This window comes from Phaseolus vulgaris, chromosome 3, assembly GCF_051622355.1.
Source record: "Phaseolus vulgaris cultivar YP4 chromosome 3, ASM5162235v1, whole genome shotgun sequence".
Classification (NCBI taxonomy): Eukaryota; Viridiplantae; Streptophyta; class Magnoliopsida; order Fabales; family Fabaceae; genus Phaseolus; species Phaseolus vulgaris.
The window spans coordinates 32,919,840-32,941,683 of record NC_143500.1 but is presented as its reverse complement, the minus strand read 5'-3'; the positions used below and the strand labels follow the sequence as shown (position 1 = coordinate 32,941,683).

The 21,844-nt window shown below is 32.4% G+C and overlaps 3 protein-coding genes across 14 annotated transcripts; 2 read left to right on the top strand and 1 right to left on the bottom strand.

Annotated features, from left to right (window-relative positions):
• The first annotated feature begins 1,687 nt into the window (after window positions 1-1,687).
• LOC137805865 (glutathione S-transferase U25) lies at window positions 1,688-4,103 on the top strand. The gene is made up of 2 exons (XM_068605764.2): window positions 1,688-2,019; window positions 3,648-4,103. The coding sequence occupies exons 1-2, from the start codon at window positions 1,702-1,704 to the stop codon at window positions 3,984-3,986; spliced, it is 657 nt and encodes a 218-aa protein (XP_068461865.1). The 5' UTR covers window positions 1,688-1,701; the 3' UTR covers window positions 3,987-4,103.
• Window positions 4,104-4,969: 866 nt separating this feature from the next.
• Window positions 4,970-9,003, bottom strand: LOC137807096 (uncharacterized). 2 transcript variants are annotated; one of them, XR_016519689.1, is made up of 3 exons: window positions 8,278-9,003; window positions 6,158-6,216; window positions 4,970-5,104 (listed from the first exon to the last, which is right to left on the bottom strand). XR_016519689.1 is itself a non-coding variant. In XM_068607550.2 (1 exon), exon 1 carries the CDS (start codon window positions 8,864-8,866, stop codon window positions 8,282-8,284), a length of 585 nt encoding a protein of 194 aa, XP_068463651.1. In that variant the 5' UTR covers window positions 8,867-9,003; the 3' UTR covers window positions 8,057-8,281. The 2 variants fall into 2 exon arrangements, 1 of the variants encoding a protein (XP_068463651.1); XM_068607550.2 differs by lacking the exons at window positions 4,970-5,104; window positions 6,158-6,216 and having other exon boundaries at window positions 8,057-9,003.
• A 1,897-nt stretch (window positions 9,004-10,900) lies between these two features.
• On the top strand, window positions 10,901-21,789 carry CHR18 (chromatin remodeling factor18). Of its 11 annotated transcripts, none has more exons than XR_011080468.2 (25): window positions 10,901-11,224; window positions 11,493-11,556; window positions 11,704-11,795; window positions 11,940-11,995; window positions 12,117-12,192; window positions 13,169-13,235; window positions 13,365-13,431; window positions 13,570-13,636; window positions 15,856-15,939; window positions 16,016-16,057; window positions 16,207-16,362; window positions 17,687-17,764; window positions 18,122-18,190; window positions 18,288-18,353; window positions 18,459-18,587; window positions 18,728-18,784; window positions 18,958-19,047; window positions 19,240-19,305; window positions 19,957-20,025; window positions 20,098-20,207; window positions 20,338-20,463; window positions 20,676-20,734; window positions 20,837-20,873; window positions 21,068-21,288; window positions 21,420-21,789. XR_011080468.2 is itself a non-coding variant. In XM_068607548.2 (25 exons), exons 1-24 carry the CDS (start codon window positions 11,039-11,041, stop codon window positions 21,275-21,277), a joined length of 2,115 nt encoding a protein of 704 aa, XP_068463649.1. In that variant the 5' UTR covers window positions 10,901-11,038; the 3' UTR covers window positions 21,278-21,288; window positions 21,420-21,789. The 11 variants fall into 11 exon arrangements, 7 of the variants coding, with proteins under 7 accessions (XP_068463649.1, XP_068463648.1, XP_068463646.1 ...); XR_011080467.2 differs by having other exon boundaries at window positions 11,689-11,795; XM_068607548.2 differs by having other exon boundaries at window positions 20,101-20,202.
• The last annotated feature ends 55 nt before the right edge of the window (window positions 21,790-21,844 follow it).

Here is a 21,844-nt window from a genome sequence, read left to right as displayed (position 1 = left end):
TCAAGTATGTTTTCAAATCCAAGAATTTGGGCTCCAAATTTAGAAAAGAGGGCATGTCTTCGAGATAAAGCATCTGCCACAACATTTGTATTGCCCTTCTTGTATTTGGTAACATGTAGAAATTGCTTTAGAAATTTCATCCACTTTGCATGTCTTTTGTTCAATTTATGTCAACCCTTAAGATATTTCAGTAACTCATAATCACTATGAATAACAATTTTTCTTAAAACCAAATAATGTTCCCGAGTATGTAGAACCTTGACAAGTACATAAAAATCTTTGTCATGGTAGGGTAATTGAGGATTGCCCCATATAATTTTTCACTAAAATATGCAATTGGTGCCCACTTGCTATAATACTGCACTTATGTCCAGATTTTAAACTTAAACAAAAATTAATTAGGTGGAATAATCCCGTAGTAGATTAATTGCATCATTACAAAACCCAAGCAGTGCTTTTGTTTCAAATTAATTTCTGTTTTTTAAATTAGATATACATTTAATTATAGAGTCCATAAAATTAAGTTATGTGTTTATTAACAATTCTATCACTAAAAAAAGTTTCTTAGAATGTTCAAATATATAAGTGAGACACTCAAAATTAAAATATACAACCTATTTAAACAATAAAGTGAATTCACTTAAAATATTTTCATACCATAATTTGATTTGGATGCTTAATTCTTTCATGAAGGGCCCTTACTAATTTGGATTTTTAATTGTCATATAAATTTAAGAACACTTACTAATTTCATACACTAATAACAAAAATTAACACAATTAACTTATTTTTAATATTGGCTCTATTATCTATCTGCTCACATAATAACTCATATTATAATTTAATCTTTTAATAACCAAATATCTGTTTATATAAATAGTATTATCTTCTAATATAAAAATGTTTAATTTTTTTAAAAATGATGATTGCATTTACTTCTTTTCCACATTAGAAGTAAATATTTGAAAAATTAATTATATTAAACGTAAAATGTGCATTTAATTAATAAATCCTCTTAATAGATGTTTGAAGATATTTATAAAATTTATATTAAGTATATCCAAATATATAAAGAATCAGAGTGAAAATATATATTTTTATTTATAACATTAATTTTATGAATTTGACCAAATTAATTATATTTAAATTAAATTTTTCATTTCCTGAATAAGTTTTTCTAAAAAAAATCCGAAAATGTTAATTCCCAATTAATATTAAATGCTTCTAAAATTTAAAGGACTATAATGTAATATACAGTTTTTACTCCATAATAACATATTAAATATTAATATTTACTTTACATCAATTCTATAATCATACAAATAAGATTGTTGTAGTATATTAATTTTTACTTTACGTGATGAATGTATTTTTAATTATTGGATTAAAGTATGTTTTAATCATCTATTTTGGTGTGTTAATTTTGGTCTTCAAAAGTTTTATTTTTTAAAGTGGCCCCTACTTACAAATAATTTAATATGCCAGTAAAAATATGTTAAGTTACAAGTTATTTTAAAATAGTTATTAATTATTGATATAAAACATTTAATATGTATTAAATGACAATAATTGCTTTCTTAAAAATATTAATTTATGAAGAGAAAAGTAAGTTGAATTGAATGTTATTGCCTATAAATTCAAAGCTGTAAACAGGATCTGAATGTTGTGAATTAGTGTTTTTGTTGAGAATTGTGTTTGACAATGGGAGATGAGGTTGTGTTGTTGGATTTCAATCTGAGTATGTTCTGTGTAAGAGTGAAGATTGCATTGACAGAGAAAGGGGTTGAGTTTGAGAACAAGGTAGAGGATTTGGTGAACACAAAAAGTGCTCTGCTTCTGCAAATGAACCCTGTTCATAAGAAAGTTCCTGTTCTTATCCACAATGGCAAGCCAATCTCTGAATCTCTCATAATTGTTGAGTACATTGATGAGATTTGGAGGGATAGAGCTCCACTTTTGCCCACTGATCCCTACCAGAGAGCTCAAGCCAGGTTCTGGGCTAATTTTGTTGATAATAAGGTAACATCAATCTTTGTTCTTGAGGAATCATGTACATCATATGTGGAGTTTCATGTTACAACACTCTTTCACACCTTTTTTTTTCTTTATCTGTCACATCATTTCTTATATTCATAATTTTTTCCATTTTATTTCTTGTTCTTTCAAGTCATCAGTCAACACAGTTTCAGGACACCATTATTCTTCAATTTGACCCTAAGTATCTCACAGGTCACAAGCACCTCTCACATGTTGAAGGATTTGTGAAAGTAAACATGTGAGAATTTGAGAGAAAAAATAAACATGTGAGAATTTGAGAGAAAAAATATCTAGAAAGTAAAATTATTTTGATTGAGATAAGTTAGAATGAATTTGTAAAAAATATTTATTAAAGTTTGTGAATTATATGATGATTATAAATAATTTTTTATTTTTTTTAAAAAAATGTATAAAATATAAATTTATAAATTTATTTTTGTATTTAAAAATATTTAAATAGTAAAGTATAAAGTATTTTGTGTAAATTTAAATTAATTAAAATTTTATAAATTATTTCAAATATCATTGAATAATTATTTAAAAAAAAAACAGAATTACTAAAGGGAACATGAAAACTTGTAAATTTAGGAATGTAATCAATTTTAAAATATTTTGTTTCGACTTCGGATAAATTTTGATGTAGAAAAAATAATTTTATATTATAATTAAATAATAATCTTGTTTTTATGTTTAATTTTTTATAATTTATTATTATTAAATAAATTATACTTTTATTATAAATATTTATACTTATTTTTTCATATTATAAGAATATTATTGTTATTATTATTAGTTATTACTATTTATTTTATTAGTAATATTATTAAATATTTAATATTTTTATTTTTATTATAGATACATATAAAAATCATTTTCCATAAAATAAAAAAGTAAAATTAAAAATTATCATTTTTGTTATTATTAATATTATTATTTATAATTTTATTTTAATTATTATTAAAAAATTAATTTATTATATAATTAATTACTTTATATGTGTATAATGAAATAATTATGGGTAGTTTTCACTTTGTAATAAGTTATATGTAAATTCTTTCTGACTTTCATTAGTTTTCTTTACATAACGAATGAGTGCATTTTTTTTTTCTCCCGCAAATTGACGTTTCTACATCTTCGTAGTTTGAGTGGAAACAAACGTGTTTCAGAACTCGCGTTTCCCTCGCGACACAGTAAATATGCAAATACAAACACAACATTAAGATATGATAGAAATTTGATTTCTGACCATGAAAACAAATCTATTGATAAGAGAGTTGTCTTTCTGAACATACTCTAACTTTTCAGAGATTAGTTCCATAGTTGCAAACTACAGGGATTCCTTGGATCTAAACTGATGGAAAAAAAAAAAAAAAACTATTCGTGAGATATTTGGTCCCCATTTTACCAACTTTTGTTTTGGTTATTGATTTCTTAATTTTGATAATAACATACCACTTCAGGATTTTGGTGTGCAATATTACAATACTATTTTTAATCAACTTTAACAACAATTTGAGTTTGAGAGTAGTTTGCTCCATTAAGCTTGAACAAAAGAGAGCTCTTATATTAATCTGAGTTGGGATATATATGCTCAAACATGTGATATGCAGGTGCATGAAGTTGCAAAGAGGATATGGACTGGGAAGATAGGAGAACATGAGGCAGAGAAGAAGGAGTTAGTAGAGAATTTGAAGCAATTGGAGGAGGCTCTTGGGGACATGCCATATTTTGGAGGTGACACATTTGGGTTTGTTGATATTGCTTTGATTCCCTTTTACAAATGGTTCTCTTCTTATGAGAAAATTGGCAACTTCAAGCTGGACTGCCCAAAACTCACTGCTTGGGCAAACAGATGTTTGGTGAAAGAAAGTGTTTCCAAATTTGTTTCTGATGAAAAGGATGTCTATGAGTTTATTCTGAGCCATAGGAAAAGAATTGGGGTAGATTGAGACACAGAAACCAACTAAGAATAATGATAAAATGCTGAGTTTGGGAAGTTTGTCTCAGCAAAATAAATTATGCAATAAACTGAAGTGATTTGAGCTAGTCAATTTGACTTAGTTGGTTAAAATATCTGTGCATTTCTCCTTTGTTTTGTTATGAATACTACTCTTTTTATATTCATGTATAAACAATGAAAATGAAAAGCACTAAAAACATACACTCTCGGAACAAAAGAATAAAATGTAATAGCATTACTAAGGTTATATATATTCTGCTACCAGCCAATATTAACATAAACAATCAATTGTAATTCAACAAACAACTCATCGATTTTACAATATTTATCCACTCTTAACAACAATTCTCACAAATCTTTGTATGTAATATTTTTCTTAATGTGATTGAAAGTGGTTTGTTTCCTCCTCTCTAAATCTACAATATTGGAAGGACACAAATTGAAAAGCTTCTATGGCATCTTCATATGGATTTTCAACCTTTCCAACAAACCTTGCAAAGGAGTCTCTTTTAAATGTTGCCCAGTTATGGTTTTATTCTTCAAACTCAACTTGGCCAACTTAATCCACATCTTCACTTGTACTTTGCAAATCAAAGTTTCATCTCACAGTGTCTTTCTCCATCTAAGGCTCACAGATCTGCTTTCTTAACCACCATCACACACTCATCCAAGCCATGCTGATCATAATCTGACTCTAATCTATTCTTGTAGAACTTCCCCGTCTGGTTGAAATTCTCATGTTCGAACTTTGTCCCAATACCTTCTTCATTAAATTTAGAAGCCTCTTTTTTCCAGTTGACCTCCAACCTTTCTATTTTGTCCTGCATGAGCCCCAATTTGTTATCCATGCACGAACAAATTCTGCTCTCAATTCTGGCTTCGTTCCATTCAAGTTTTTCCTCCAATAGATCCATCCTTTCTGTCACCAAACTCGTGGTTTATTTAGTAAATACTAAGCCAAGGCTCCTCCAGAGCACAAAGATGCAACAGGAAAAAGGTACCAGAGAGAAAAAAATAGGGGAATTTCTACTGGAACAAAGTCATTTATGCAAAAGGTTCGTGAACCCATCATTTTTTAGGACACTGTGCAACAGATGCCAAGTGTTGCTGCCAAGTACATGAAAAAATTATGTTAGAGTAAATCAAATGCCAAAAGATATGCAAAGTGTCTATTTATTGAATCTTCCTAGACATTGAACATTAGGACAAATAATTTTCAAGTACCGGATAGGCAAGGAGGATTATGAGTAACAAAGAACTTTTAATGGAAACAATTTGCACAATTCCAGCAGTGTCCACGTGTTAACTTTAGAGGATTTGGCACTAGTAGTTCCTGTGTGCAGTTCTCAATTTGCAGTTGTCTAGTGAATTGGGTCAGAAAGAAATGTGGGAATCTTTACTGGTCATTGGTTGACTCTTGAATCCATTCCGGGGATTGTGTAGTTCATATATAGCTTCTTTGTGGAGTTCTGCTAATGGATATTATTAGACATTCGTCATGTTGCATGTTACTTGTTCATACTTCTTCCTTTTTTTACATAATATATTTAAGGATTCTTTTTACCCTATAGTATATGTATAATGTACCTATCTCTTCAATCTTAATGATTTTTGTTTAAAAAAAGCAACAAATTCGGATTAACAAGAAAAATAGATAAAAACGAAGAACCTCGTTTGTGATTCTGTTGAGTTTAATTGAATTGTAATACATATAACAGTTGACTGAGAGACAGTGCCTAAAGATCCCAACCAACTTCATGTCCCTTTCTACAGGTCTCCTCTACCACTTCAATAACATGCAGCATAATTTGCTGTAACTATTGCAAATCGACAAGTTTTTTGCTAAACATAATCATATAACTACTGATATTCCGAAATATGTCTTGTCCTGACTTTTGTTAGCCAAAATTTAACACAATTTATCATGTTGAAGCTGTGGAATAGGACTTAGGCATAAGACATACAACACAACTTCCATTTTTGGCAGGTACAAGTACATTAATTAGAGCAAATGATGTAAAGTGATAAAATCCCTCTGAAGTCTAAATGGCATAACTAATGACAGATATAAAAATGCAGGGCTTAATCAAGTATAAAGGAAAAATAAACGTTTTACTAGAAAAAAGGAAATTGAAAAGACAAGGGTTGTAATGTATCTACCTTCTGAGATGTAAGTTTCTCTCACATATGTTATTTGTTTTACATAGTGAATTTCTCATCTGGAAGAACAGATTAAGTATTAACACCATCCACGAACAGATTAAGGAGAGAAATTATAGAGAAAAATGCATTACAAATCCTCAATCAATTTATGTATTTAACAATTTAAACAGTTAGTCGCTAGGAATGATAAACATTTCTAATAAAATAATATTAAAAAATCATACCCACTAGTTTGATCTATAATAATAAAATATGCCACACTTCAACAAAAGAAAATTAAAAGAAATGAACTAAAACATCAAATGAATGTTTTGAAATTTTAGCTTAAGTTCTTAATGTTTTTTTGGCAAATGCTGGGCATATTGTGAAATCACATCCAATAACTAGCATATTATAATGATAAATAATCTAAATGTAACATTCAAAATCATACCCTGTATTTTGATCTATAACAATAAAATTTCCCATTTCAACAGAAGAAAATTAAAAGAAATGAAATATAACAGTAAACAAATTTAGTTTCTTGTTCTTAATGAATGATTTGTTATGCTTTTATGGCAAATGCCAGCTATGCTTGGATAATTCGTTAACAGCATTAATGGCTTAATTAGAAGTAAAGAGGCAAAGTACGTGTGGCAATTTTTTTGTTAATAGATATAGTTGTTAGAGTGGAAGTAAAGAGGCAGAGTTTATATGTACTATGTGCTACTACTGCATTTGATGTGACTATAATGATAATTTTCAAGGTTTCTTTGGGTTAGCATATGATTTAAGACAACATTAGACACTTAATTTGATAGTGTTTAGATTTCAGTGTCCACCCAAAACTAGTCAAAGGCTTACTACACAGCTAGCGCGCACGGGTACCAAGGGTAGAGAGTGTGGTGGAGTGTTAAGATCTAAATATCAATAGCATGTTAGTGTGGGGTTTATAAGGCCCTGGGCTCTTCAACTACACCAACTAGTTTATGTGGTGTTGTTCTCTCCAGATTCTTTCTATTAAACATAAAGCACATGGCCTCTCAACTATAAATAGGCAACTTAAGCAGTGGTGTTGGCATTGGAGTTATCACCCAAGAATGGTCAAGGAGTTCGTGCATACCTTGTTGGGGCAGCTAAGCATAGTGGGATTTAGGATCCAATTGCAATTTTAGTGTGTGGTTTATAAAAAGCCTTGAACAGTGGGATCTCTTTTCAACTACAGTAGCTACTATAAAAGAAAACAATATGGTGGTAAACAATTCTGTATACATGGCCTTTCAAAAGGCAATATCCCAAGTTCACTGACTCATGTTTTGAATGAAGGGAGGAAATATGTTAAGCATTTATATATCCTCTCTTGATCACTCTCACAATCACTCCCTCTGATTTAGATTGATCTTATTATGTTGAGAAACCTGTTGTGCTTCTTTCAGTGATCCCATTCCCACAGGGACTCTGGAAGTAGGATTAAAGTCACTTATGAAGGAAACTGTGAACAGCACTTCTAGGTTATCATTTCAGTCTCTATATAAAGTACATCGGCGTCCATTACGTACAGAAAGCTACCGGACAGATTATTGCAAAATCGTAAATGACAATAGCTGCGCAACCAACATTCTTTTCTTGTTTATTTATGTGCTACCAACTAAACCATGACCCAAAAAAGAGGAAAAAGAAAAAACATGGAAATTTTGAATCCAATTGAGACCAGGTACAAGAAAGATGATCTCTTCTATTCAGCCAGAATTCAAGGCAAAGAGTAACTATGCTGGAAATATTATCTACTACTACAACATGTCCACAAAATGGAGGTAACCTGACACACAATTACTTGTGAAGCAGATAAGGCTAACATCCAATTTTTCACCATATAATTTCACTTTTGAAATGATAAATAGGTGCAACATATTATCATAAGTATCACAACATGGCATGCAACTTCTGCATTTGAATTTGGCAAAAGAAAAGTAACAGTGCTTGATATTTCAATGTTCCAATAATGCAACCAGCCGTCCCACAAACTAACCCTACCCAAAAAACCCACAACAATGAATTCCACAACACCAACAACAACCAATTCATCATTCCAAATCTTATTGCAATGTTTAATGGCAATGGATTGGACGAAGAAGTACACTATTACGCGCCGCGCCGCCGACCGCCAGCGGAAACATCCCCGTTCAGCTCTTCGTCCTGCTCCCGGGCGAGGATCTCCGCCAGATGCTCCAGCGCCTCCTTGGCCCTCTTCCTGGCCACAGCTGCCTCTCTGGCGCGGCGCTCCGCGTCGAAGCGCGCCGCAGCTGCAGCCTTGCTCATGGAGAGGGCCGCGATCCGCGCAGCGGCGACGAGGACCTTGGCGGACTGGACATCTACTGCTCCAGTCTTGCGGTCCGGAGGGCTGAAGAAGTTGAAGTTGGCGTCGAGACATATAGGGCAGAAGAAAGGTGGCGTGGAGTCAACAGCGGTATTGGAGGGGAAGACACAGGATCGGTGGGCGACGGAGGGGCAGCGGACGCACATGAGGCGGTGGTGCGGAGCGAGGAGAGAATCTTCGTGAAGGTCGAAGCAGAGCGGGCAGAAGAGGCCAGGGTGCTGCTTGAGAACACAGTTGGTGCAGTAGTGGCGGGTGTGAGCGCGGTGGCGGATGTTGTGGATGTTGAGAGACAGGGTTTGTGTGGCGCCGCAGATGTCGCAGTTCGACAGAGAGGGTTGCCGGGAGTTCATGGCGGAGGAGGAGGAGGAGAGAGCCCCGTACGGACGTGTCCAGTTCCAACGGTAACCCTAGAAATTCAACAATGAAAAAAAGGAAACTGAGATTAGGAAAATGGTGGGAACTACCATCAGATTCTTTCACCAACTGTTTTCTTTTCTTCTAATCTCATGTTAGACTTAATTCTTATTCTTTTTTTCCTATTTACTTTATTTGTTTGTTAAAAACATATAAGTTTAATTATTTATTTAAGCTATGATTAACTCAAGTTTATATCACAGTGAAGATAATCAATCCATGTATAGGGTAAAGTTTTCAATTTGTGCACATATTTTCAATGTAGCAAAAATATTAATATAGGATAATTTTATTAAAAATTAGTTTATGGAAAATTCTATTTTTACATATCTTAAAATTTGTTTTATAAGATACCGGTAATTGCTGTTTAATTGAGCATTAAAAACTGACGACAGTTTGAACTACTGTTCAAACCTGCACTTTCGGTCAATATTTTATATTTTATGCTTGTTTTCGCGCTATTACTCTGAATCTTCAAGAATTTTCACACAAAATGAGAATCAAACACAATTTATCTACAAAATAGATGGTAGTGTGTGTTGAATTTATATAATTTTTTTTTTCAAAATTTAATTAAAATGTTTTTTCTTAGGGTATAATACCAAGTTAACATCATGCATGTATTAGAAGGATTATTTAATTATCTTGTAAGTTACATTCACTGTGACTTTAACTTTTTTTATAATTATGGTGCTTTGTGACTAATTGGACTTTATTACATATGTTAAAAGTTAACATCTTATTTAATTATATCATTAATGAGAGGATATCTTTAATACTATTCTTATTTCTTTGAATATTTCTTAAAGCTTATTTACTACAACTTTCATTGTGCTGTTACTTTAATTTGTTATTTTTCATATCTTTTTCTCAAATATATACACTTAAAAATTAAAAAAACTACATATTTAAATTTATTTAATAGTTCATTTTATATAAACAATGTTTTATTTTTATACAATAATAAATTCATTTTTAAATGATTTTAAAGATAGTTCAAGATTTTTAAAACATTTACCTCCCATGAAAAAAAATACTGCAACTAATAAATGAATATATATTTAGACATTAGTCAAATAAATATATTAATATTTCCATTTCATTTTTAGAATATTATATTTTCAAACTTAAATAATAAAATAATTAATATTATATAATATTTAAAAAGTTATCTTTAATATTTTACATAGTTCATAGTTTTATAGACATCCTATCTAATCATCTATACTATTATATATTATTTAAAAACTTCTTCTAATATTATATTTTTAATTGGATTTTTTTTTAATAATTTTTATTTATTTATTTAATAAAATGAATAGTTGAATTTTTTTTGTATTTAAAAATAATTAATCTTTTTAAAATAATGGAATATAATTTTTTTAATAATATTTTTATAGAATTATATATATATATATATTTAAATTAAATTATTTTTAATTAATTAATCAAAATAAAAATTGTAAAAATTATAAAATTGTATATATTTTAATATAATAAGAATATAAATACATAGACGTATATTTTCTGAAAGTATTATTAATGTCAGCTTCTATTTGAATTTATTATGTTTATCTCCTTCAAGTATTTGTCAGAGATTCTTTCTTTCTTTATCATCTAATTAATTATATTTACATTTTTCTATTTTTTTTCAAAAATATATATAATATGCATGCATATACACCTAAAAAAAGTATACTTAAATTTAGTTAATCACAATTCATTCAAACAATTAATCATTGAAAAACTTTAGTTTGTATAAAGTTAGTAATTTTACATTTAAATTATTAAAAATCAAGACTTAATTACATTTTTGGTTTCCATATTTTACAAAAATATATAATTTTGATTTTAAAGTTTATTTTCTTGATTTTTAATTATACCAGATTTTGATTATGAATATTTGTTACATATTTTATTTTTATTATGTAATTTTATTGGATTTTTATTTTAATCTTGAGACCAAGTAAAGGACCCTGGTCAAAAAAAGGGAAGAAAAGTTTTCATGTTTGAGAAGGAAAGAAAACAGCGCGGGTTTTGAATTTTGAGAGGAATTGGCTTGATTAGAGAGGGAGAGAGAGAGGAAGCATAGCGTAGTTACAGCATCCATGGATGTGGAGGACTGGGATTTGAGTGCAGAGGACCTCGATTCCCTTGAAAGAGACGCTTTCCAGAAGATTGCTCAACTACGCAACCCTCCTCCTCAATCTTCTCCGCACCAACATTACAATTCTGCAACTACAACAACGAATCATTTCCCACCAAAACCCCTTCCCAATTTGCGTACCCAAACTGTAAAGTTATTATCTTTTCTCATTCCCGTTACTTTGAGTGCCATGGGCACTTCTCTTTGTTTTCTTTTTTATGTCGTTTATAAGGTTAACTTAGTCGTTTCGATGTTAAATATTCTCATGCCTATGTTATGTCTCATTTAAAATGAAGCAACTTAGAGGAACAAGCACAAGCTGTTTGACAGTATTATGAATTATGAAATCATGAAGTATATATGACATTTTGGGTAGGAACATCGCTTTGTGTTTTAGTTTTATTGCTTCCATCCAGGTTGGTGCTTCGTCTCAAGGAGCAAGAGCATTGCCCACGTCATTGAAATCAAGGACAAACAACGGTGTGCTTACTGTCTTTTGCACCATTTTCTTATTCACCCTTTCTCTCTTTTGCACCATTATGCCCAATGGTCTTTGAAAGTTTAATTTTCTATGGTGATGGTGATTTGCTGGTGTTTGTTTTATTTATCCAGCTTTGTGTGTTGCAGACGAACATTCCAAGAAAGGACTGATAAAGTTTTCTGTCAAATTTTTTCTTCATTCCAGTGGAAATATTGCAGCAAAGTTTCAATATGACCAGGTTTTATTGACTAAATCACTAGCAGAGTATTGATTTTATTATTCAATTCTGAATCCTTCACAAACAAGGCTTTGTCTTTGTTTGACCATATACATGTGTAAGTGTAGAGCTCTGGCTCATACTTTGGAATTTGTTTTGCACCAGGTAGTAGTAGCTACTTTTCGAAAAATCCCTAATTCTTCTTGGAATGCAAAAGAACGGTATGTTTCTCCACCCTTCATCCAATTTGTGTGTTTGTGCGCTGCACACCAGTGTGAGCATGTGTTAGTTTTCTGGATTGGCTACTTTGTTGCATTAGCCATATAAACTTTGAGCTTGCAGGTTATGGGTATTCCCACTATCTTCTTTGTCAGAAGCAGAGAAGTTTCTTGGAGAAGTATCAGGTTATAATATTCAGGTAACGGCTGCTTCCTCATCATTCCCTTTTCTTTATAGTTAGGAAATTGATGTTAGTATGCTACTATTTACCATCATAAGAGAAACAACCTTGACATACACAAATTTTCTTTTCATAATAATTTTGTTACCTTGAGTGTGAATCTTGGATCAATAGTAAGACTGATACCAGTGTCTTCATTTGTGAGGGAGGGCTTGCGTGTTTGTGTCCCTCTTCTGATTATCACAGAAAAATCCTCCCTTTTTTCTTATTTTTTTGGTAATTTGTTTAACTTTTAAATTTAAATTTTAGGCTTTGTCCAGATCATGAGGATATCTATTTAAATTTTGCACCCACTTAATAATTGAGTGTGGTTATTAGATGAGCAAGTCTGAGAGAAATCTTTTGAAGATCTTTTTTATCTTTGATAATTGTACTGGCGGTTTGCGTATAAGGTAGTGAGTGGTCTTTTTTTGGAGCTTCCTCGTTCCTTTTGTTAACTAATTGGTTGTTTTATGTGGTTCTTCTGAATTATTTTGTTTGGAGAGAAACCGTTGCACGAGTTTCAAATCTTTTCTGTGTAGATTAGAGGAAATCCTTGATGTACATGTTTGTACTGAATTCTACTATGATTTTTGAGTTTCCTTTTTTGTTTTAATTTATATTTGTTTCAAGGCATTTCCCCCCCTTTTGTCTCTTGCCAATTACAACTTTAACCCTTTTTTATTTACCCTTGGATGTTTTAATAATGGAAAGACAGATTATTGAAAAAGTAAAGCATCGTATGTGGATAATAGGACTAGGACAATCAAAGGTTGGATCTTGGATCACTGATTCTGTAAATTTTTATTCATTGAGTGAGAAAAACATGTTATCCTAGAGTAAGCTTGTATATCGATTTTTATGTTTAAGTTTGTGGTTTTTTTGACATTATTTTGTTTCTTAACTTCATTTCTGTATCTTTTAGTCTTCTTCACTTATTTAGATAATTTTATAGGTTGAAAACTTGGATCCCTTAGTGCAACGTGCCATTGCTGCAGCTTCTGCAGTTCCAGATCTTCAAGGTATATACTGAATACTTTCATTATCAATTTGTTCTCACTTTTCTTGGTTACAAGGCTTTAGGTCTACATTTGTGCTTTCTTTTTTGTGAAAATTTCTGAAGTTGCTATTTTTTGCTGCTTTACTGAAAGATCGATACTACAAGATCCCTAGTTATATTGAATCAAAGCTACTGCCATTTCAGCGAGAAGGTGTTAGGTATATAGTGACCTGATCACTTTTTCCTCTCTCACCATTCTCTTTAATATGAATCAGTTATTGTCTTTTATTTTCCTTGTCTATTTGTTTTTTCCTCTCATGCATTCATTTTAGTTATTAGTTATTATTTGTTTTCAGGTTTATATTGCAGCATGGGGGACGTGTTCTCTTAGCAGATGAAATGGGACTAGGCAAAACATTGCAAGTAATTCACTGTCTAAAATTAAATTATTTCCATACTTGTACTGTGCATCATGTTGTATAGCAGTGTTTTGCTTCTTTAAAACAAACAAACAATTTTTTGTGGTGGAAATAAAACGTTGGCAGGATTTCTGCTTTTCTAATATCTATTGTGGTGTCATAAATTTGGTTAATTATTTTTCTTCTGTAAATAAAAAAATTGCATCTGTGTCTTGGATGTTAATTGACTCACGATAGAAATCATCCTTAATGATTCAGTAATATGTCTAACTTAAGTAACAACAGTACACATAAACAACATTACAGTCACAGTAGCACTGATGTAGAAGTGAGTAGCATTCATTTGTTGTAACTTGGGGTTGTGCAATATGTCAGAGTTACAATCTTTTCTTTGGTTGTTAATTGTTAAGTTGGAACTCAATGGGAAAAGTTGGAACTCAACAAATTAAATAAATAATAATTGTTGAGGTCTAACATTTACTATACATAGGGTTAAAATAGAGCTTATAAAGGCTTTCAATCCTCTCTCATAAACTAGTTTTTGGTGTTGAGTTAGACCTAGTCCAAATTCAAGAAGGATCATACATGTGAGAGTTGAAAGGGAGTTGGTTGTCTCATTGATAACCCTCAGTTGACAATTCCCATAGGAACAATTTCATCTATCCTCTATTAATGCATGTCAACCATATCTTATCTCACTTGGAGCAACTTCACCTTGTTGATCGCTTTGTTGATACACTGGTGGATCTTTCTATAGATAGTACTTCCTGAATTTTTACCCTTGCTAATGGTCACATGATCTAATATGGACATCCCAAAAATGCGTTATAGAAAATCACTCAGTAAAACCAAAGTCATTTCCAATGATGAAAGTTTAATTTCATGTTTCATAGTGGAATTTCATTCATCATAATCAAAATATGATAGGTTCCCAACCTCTATGGGGGAAGTCTCTTAATGTTTATGGCCCATATAGAATCATCCAGGCAGGTAAGGGAGAGTTAGTTATGGAGAGAGAAATTGATACCGAATCTATTACTTGGGAGAAGAAGGATGTAGGGGTGTGGAAGTTTATTGTTGTAGTGTGGTGCAGGTCTAGAGTGTGTACTCTGACTTGGGAGGGCCTTCTTCTGTTGCGTTTTCTCTTATACTTGTTGCTTATTTTCAGAAATGCAAATACATCAGATTTCTGATAGAGGTTCTTGTAAAATAATTGCTTCTCTTATATTTCACAAAATATAATAATCTTATTGACCAAAAATAAGTTCATAATGCAAAAATAAAATAGTATGGTCAGCAGACAATATAAAGACTTATTTCTCCTAGCAATTAGATAACAATAACATTACAAAATAATTGATAATGATCATAAAAATATGCTGCCATGGTCGCTATCCACTTAAAACTATGCAGAATCAAACTAAATCACTGTTTACAGGATGGTAGTTGGTAGACCTGAACGCCTGCTAATATTTAGTAACGCTTGGAGAATTATTTAATGATGATAAAATCCATTCCTAGAGTGCTAAAATACACCTTCAAAACTAAAATATACTAAAACTTAATTTATCAACTGTTTGGGTTGTGGTTGTACTTGATGAGTGAAATATGAATTTGCCATGGAGTGGTTTTTATTCCTTTCTTCTCAAAGCACCATCCCTGACATCAGAAAATGGCTCAAGAGCTGCTTAGGTGTGTCGCCAAAAATAAATGGCACTTCAAAGTCTCTTGGTAATTTCTAAAAGATGACTTGAAATGGATAAAATGGAGAACAAACATAAAAAGATGAAAATCAACTGGAGAAACAGGAGCAAGGTGAAAAAATAATTACCATTTAATTGCATAAGACAAATAATTTACACAAACAGGTGATTTGCCTGGGATTTTGATGATATGCCAACAAATTTGGCTCAAAGAGGCCTGTTGCCATGGGCCACATGGGAGTTGGTATGTCAGTTGACAACACCAGCCAGATGCACCAACGTGGTGTGTAATAGACCATGCAAATCTACGCTTTGAGTAAAATGTTTCTATTCTACAATTATGTTATTTTTTCTCGCCTTGTTCTGTACTTTTCTGCAAAACAACACATAAGAGGGGGGCAGGGAGCAGACAGATGATGATGGTGGAGAGCCTTAGATTTTATCAAGTTTCATTCTTAAAATTTCAAAAATTGCCTTCATTTCTTTTTAACAAAATTGATTTGCTTGTTTTATTTTGCAGGCCATTGCTGTAGCTTCATGCATTCAGGAGTCGTGGCCTGTTCTCATAATTGCACCATCTTCATTACGCTTGCAATGGGCTTCTGTAAGAATTGCCTTTTTTCATTTGATAGAACACATTTGGAAGGCTAATTTATGCTCCCTGTTTTGGTTCATTTCAGATGATTCAACAATGGTTGAATATTCCTTCATCAGATATACTTGTATGCTATTCATGATCCCTTTATCTTGTTTGTTCTCTTTGGTTTGTGTAGAAAACTCTATAAGATCCGTTTTTTGGTTGCTTAAGGTTTCTATTCTGATAAAGTATATAATTTAGTTTTGCATCCTGAATTCTCTTCTGATAAAGTAGATTGTCTTACCTCAAAGTGGTGGATCAAATAGAGGAGGTTTCAATATCATATCTTCAAGTGCCAAAAACAGCATTCGTCTGGATGGACTATTCAACATCATCTCATATGATTTAGTGCCAAAGCTACAGAATATGCTTATGAAATGTGACTTTAAGGTTAGCACCTTCATGTTATCTAATTTTTCTCAATTTCACTGTGGTTTCTATGTTCTTATATGATTTAGTGCCAAAGCTACAGAATATGCTTATGAAATGTGACTTTAAGGTTAGCACCTTCATGTTATCTAATTTTTCTCAATTTCACTGTGGTTTCTATGTTCTTATATGATTTAGTGCCAAAGCTACAGAATATGCTTATGAAATGTGACTTTAAGGTTAGCACCTTCATGTTATCTAATTTTTCTCAATTTCACTGTGGTTTCTATGTTCTTATCTTAACCATATATCAGTATTTGATTTTAACCATTCCTTGAAGGCTGAGTAAGTACAATGAATGGAGGAAGTCATCTATATATTATCGCAATCAAAGTGTTGAAAATTTGAAATACATTAATTTGTTTAAGTATTTCATGTTTGTAATACTAGGCAATTAAGCAGTGGGTTATTTGACAATGGGTTGTTAAATAGAAATTGTAGCTTGTGTACTGAACACTTTCTTGGTAGAGAGAGCATCTTGTACGGTCATGGTCTAGTGGAGTGGTAGACTGTATAGTGTTTGTAATCATTGTTCTGTTAGTTTCCTTTTTCTGTTCTAACTAACTGTGTATCTATGCTTTCTGGTCCCCTTTATAAGGGTGATATGCATACGGCCATAGGTGATGCTTCAACAATAATTGACAGTTACTGTGTTCTTTTGCATCTCTTCTCTACTTGGTAATACGAGACTTGTTTTTGTCTCCATTTGTTGGATTGTTTTCTGTGTATTGTGTTTACTCTGTGCTCTTCTGCACAACAGAAATGCTATATAGATTGATGAAAACTGTGGAGGAGATACAATATTTACTATTTCCCCCTTCTTTGGGTCTTTTGTCTGGGAATTCTGTTAGTTATTGATTATTACATGAAAATGGCTTCCATTATCCCACTCAAACCAATTATCTGATAATGATGATGGCATTTGTTTTACATGCTATCATTAGTTTGAGGTTGCATGAGATTTTCAGAGTATCTAGCAGCTATTGCATCTCTATCCTGATCCAAAAATAGTGAATATACAAATCATTTTTTTTTCTTTTGTTTCAATTATGGTCTCTTGTCCTTTTGGTAACATTTTTTTTGAAAAAAGTTAAATGATTTGAGCAAGGGGCTAAATAGGATTTATTTTTATGTTTCAGCGTCTTTTTAATTATTGTGTTTCTAGAATCAAAGCTTTTCCTGAATTTATGTCTGGGACCATAATTCTTTGCCTGCATACATGGTAAACATTGCTCCAATTATTGCTGATAAATCACACTCTTAGCTATGAACTATTTTTATTCAGGTTGTGATTGCTGATGAATCACATTTTCTGAAAAATGCTCAGGCAAAGAGGACAACTGCTTCTCTTCCTGTCATAAAGGTATTCACTCATTTTGAAAGGACAATCACATCATGTATACCTATATCTAAATTTCTTGTTAAACAGACAGAGAAAACATATAAGGAAAAGATAAAAGATAAAGGGAGAGAATTGAATGGATAATTAAACAGGAGAACAAGAAAAAATAAGTCTATTGGGTGTACAGAAGCATCTGCAAAGGGTCTAGTACTCTGCACCCTTGTTCCCCTCCTCCCCTAAAGGAAGTCTGATTTCATATGTGAAACTAAAATGTAAATTTCGTTTTAGCTTCAATTGCAGTATAGACTGTCTGCGCTAGAGTTCCCTCTGTCAAATTCTCGTGCTTTTTTTGACAACAAATTATTGTGAAATTTTCAGAAAGCTCAATATGCATTATTGCTTAGTGGAACACCCGCTTTATCCCGACCAATTGAACTATTCAAGCAGGTAACTTTTTTTTAATGTCTATTTAGGTTTAATACCTCATTAGTGTTTGGCATATCGGAGTATACATTTTAATAATCTGATTGAAATTGTGCTCTAGCTGGAAGCTCTGTATCCTGATGTATATAAGAATGTTCATGACTATGGTAACCGGTATTGCAAGGGTGTAAGCCATCTCTTCATTACTGATAAAATTCTTTTGATTAGCCACTTTTTCTTTTGGTTTTAATGGATGAGCATTAATGCTGCCATTATGACATGGATCTTCCAGGGATTTTTTGGACTTTATCAAGGTGCAAGTAACCATGAAGAGTTACACAACTTGATGAAGGCAACGGTGCTGATTCGCAGGCTTAAAAATGATGTTCTTACTGAACTTCCTGTAAAGCGCAGACAACAAGTGTGTATATTTATCACCATTTCTTCTCTGCAACATTTTATGTTCTGCACACTTTTGACTGTTTATTTCAATCTGTGCACACTCATTTTCTATGGAACTTTAGAATTGATTATTGTATTTGTTTGGTAACTGATTCACAGGTCTTCCTAGACTTGGCTGACAAGGACATGAAGGAAATTAATGCTTTATTTCGAGAGGTAATTCAACACATCTGCTGTTCTTCTTTGTCTTTAGGATTGATTTTCCATTCAAAAAGTAATTTTACTTCCTTTGGCTAGACGGTTTGTTGTATAACGCACATATTATGAGCAATTTACTTGACTTGCTTTTGCGGATAAAAAGCTGACCAATATTGATTTTTCTCCTGCAGTTGGAGATGGTAAAAACCAAAATTAAGGCTGCTAAATCACAAGAGGAGGCAGAATCACTCAAGTTTACTCAAAAGAATATAATTAACAAGGTATTAATGTAATGAGCTCTGCTCACAATTTCAGGTTGTGCTGTTTGTTTGAAAAATTGTTGCTATTTCCTAGATGTAGAACATATGTTTATAGTTTATTTTCTGCAATGCATGCTCTCACTCTGTATGTGGGGCAATTTAAAATTTAACTGGTTGTGATTAAACATAGAATTTTGATTCATTCAATTCCAGATATATACTGATTCTGCAGAAGCCAAGATTCCATCTGTTCTTGATTATGTTGGAACTGTCATTGAGGTACTCTTCTCCTTCACCTTGTTGTAGCAATGGAAGATTAATACTTTCAACGCTGCAGGTGTATGCAACAAGATCCATAAGATCTGTTTTCTGCTTTCTTTGTCCGAGTATACTTGCATATATGATGTTTAGTTGTTATCTAATCTCATACTATTCAATATTGTGTTGCATATCCTTAATTTTGATAATGACAAGCTCCAAGCTGTAGCCTGTGTTCAATTCTCTGTTAGAAAGTAAAGTGGGGATAAAGATTCTGAGAAAAAAATAGAGAACTTTCAGTGGATAATTACAGTCGCCAGTACTTAAGGTTGCTTCCCTGTAAATTATATTTCTACATCATTGATTCTGGGTCTCAAAATTATGCTGCAGAAAATGGCAGTTTATGAATCATGATGCTTTCTTGTGCCTGCCACCAGGCTACTGGTCACACTGTAATGAAAAATTGTTTCCAAACTACACGTTAATTGTATACCAGAATAGATGTGAACAGATCATTGTTGAGTTGATTGATTTATCTCATGCTTCATCCCTAACCAAATGAGTATAATTAATTGACAACAACGGCATCTTCAGTTTTTTCTTCTTAATATTTCTTAATTTGGGTTTTTTGATCATTGGAAGTGGTAATGTTATGCTTCCTAATTTTTGCAGGCAGGTTGCAAGTTTCTTATATTTGCACACCATCAGCCAATGATTGATTCGATACATGACTTCCTTCGTGTAAGTCCACTAAAATATTATGCATCTCATCATGAAATGGTAGAGTCTCATGAAACTGTTCAAAATTTCTAGAAGAAAAAAGTGGGTTGCATCCGGATTGATGGAGGTACGCCTGCTGCTTCCAGGCAACAATTGGTCACTGAGTTTCAGGAAAAAGAGTCTATAAAAGCAGCAGTGGTATGGTAATTTTTGTTACAAACATCCTTGTAATTATTTTTCTGTTAACTCTATTGAACTCTTTGCTGGCTTGGACTATAATTCTGGTGTAACGGTTCAATTCGAGTAAATGAATTTCTGTTCATATGTCTGCAGCTATCTATTAAAGCTGGAGGCGTTGGGTTAACTTTAACTGCTGCCAGTACAGTAATCTTTGCAGAATTGTCTTGGACTCCGGGTGACCTAATTCAGGCTGAAGACCGTGCTCATAGAATTGGCCAGGTATCCTTGAACATTGGTGTTGTTTAGTACAAAGAGAGATGAAAAAAGAATAAACCCCTCTGGTAGTTTAGATATCAATAGTACTCATGAAACCATGGAAAAAAGTGAGATTATCTCCATATAGAAAAATTCTTCCATGCTTGGCTTATTCTTAGTAGCCAAGGTGCTATGATGTTCTGATGACTCTTTCACTTTCTACTTCTTGTTTTTAGGTGTCTTCAGTAAATATATACTACTTGCTTGCAAATGACACGGTTGATGACATCATATGGTGTGTTTTGTGCTTTTCTGCTGTTATCTTAAGCTTGGTGGTTGGTTCTGACTTGATTTCTTAGATGTGTTAATAATATTATACTTTTTTTTCACTTCTTAGGGACGTAGTACAAAGCAAACTGGAAAATTTGGGGCAGGTAAATCTCTATTCTTTTAGGAACTCTATCATATTGAGATTAATTATATATGCAGTTTCTGTATAGTAAAATGATATGGAGGTCCGAGTTATGATTTATCTTTATACCCTTTAGAGAAGATTTATACCCAAGTAAGTTTTATAGTTGGGATTGATGCTTTTAAGATGCATTCTGAATTTAAGTTATTGAAACAGATGTTAGACGGTCATGAAAAGGCCTTAGAGGTCTCAGCTAGTCTGCCAGAGAATAGCCCTTCAAAGCAAAAAACTCTGGACCAGTTTATTAGAAGACCTGAAAACATGGATAGCCCTTCAAAGCAGAAAACACTGGACGAGTTTGTTAGAAGATGTGATAACATGGATAGGTTGGAACATGACGCCAACCCCAAACGTTCCCGAAACTGACCCTTGAAACGGTAAGCAAAATGTTTCCTGCTTATACATGTTTGTATGACTGCTTACAGGTGTAATTTGGATTGGTTTTTACAATGCTTGAGCATGTCACCATAAATCCCAATAAATATTTCTTTTAAAATTTTAACACCAGGTGTTCAAAGTGGAGTACAATTATCGCACGTTGGCACCCTTGCTCGTCCCATGAAAAGAGGGGCTTCTGAAGCAGGAGGGTGTAGCTTGTCAGCACAGTTTACAACTCTAAACTATGCAGCTGGTGCCGAAGGAACTTCACGGTTTTGTAGAATATGCATGGGATGAAATCAAGTTTCTCAACAGATTTAGGCTTCAGATTCCCTTTAGCATCTTGTTCCCATCAGTTTTTCGTGTGGGACATGTATAGAGTACAATATCATGATTGAAGCTTGTAAATTGCTTTACTCGGTGCAAATTTTGATACATTGCCATGTCATGTATGATATTTAATTTTCTAACAAGAAGCTAAGAACTTGAGTTTTGTAAAATCTACTAGTCAAGTCTCCTGAACGTGGCATTCTCATTTCAAAAGAACAAATTTGG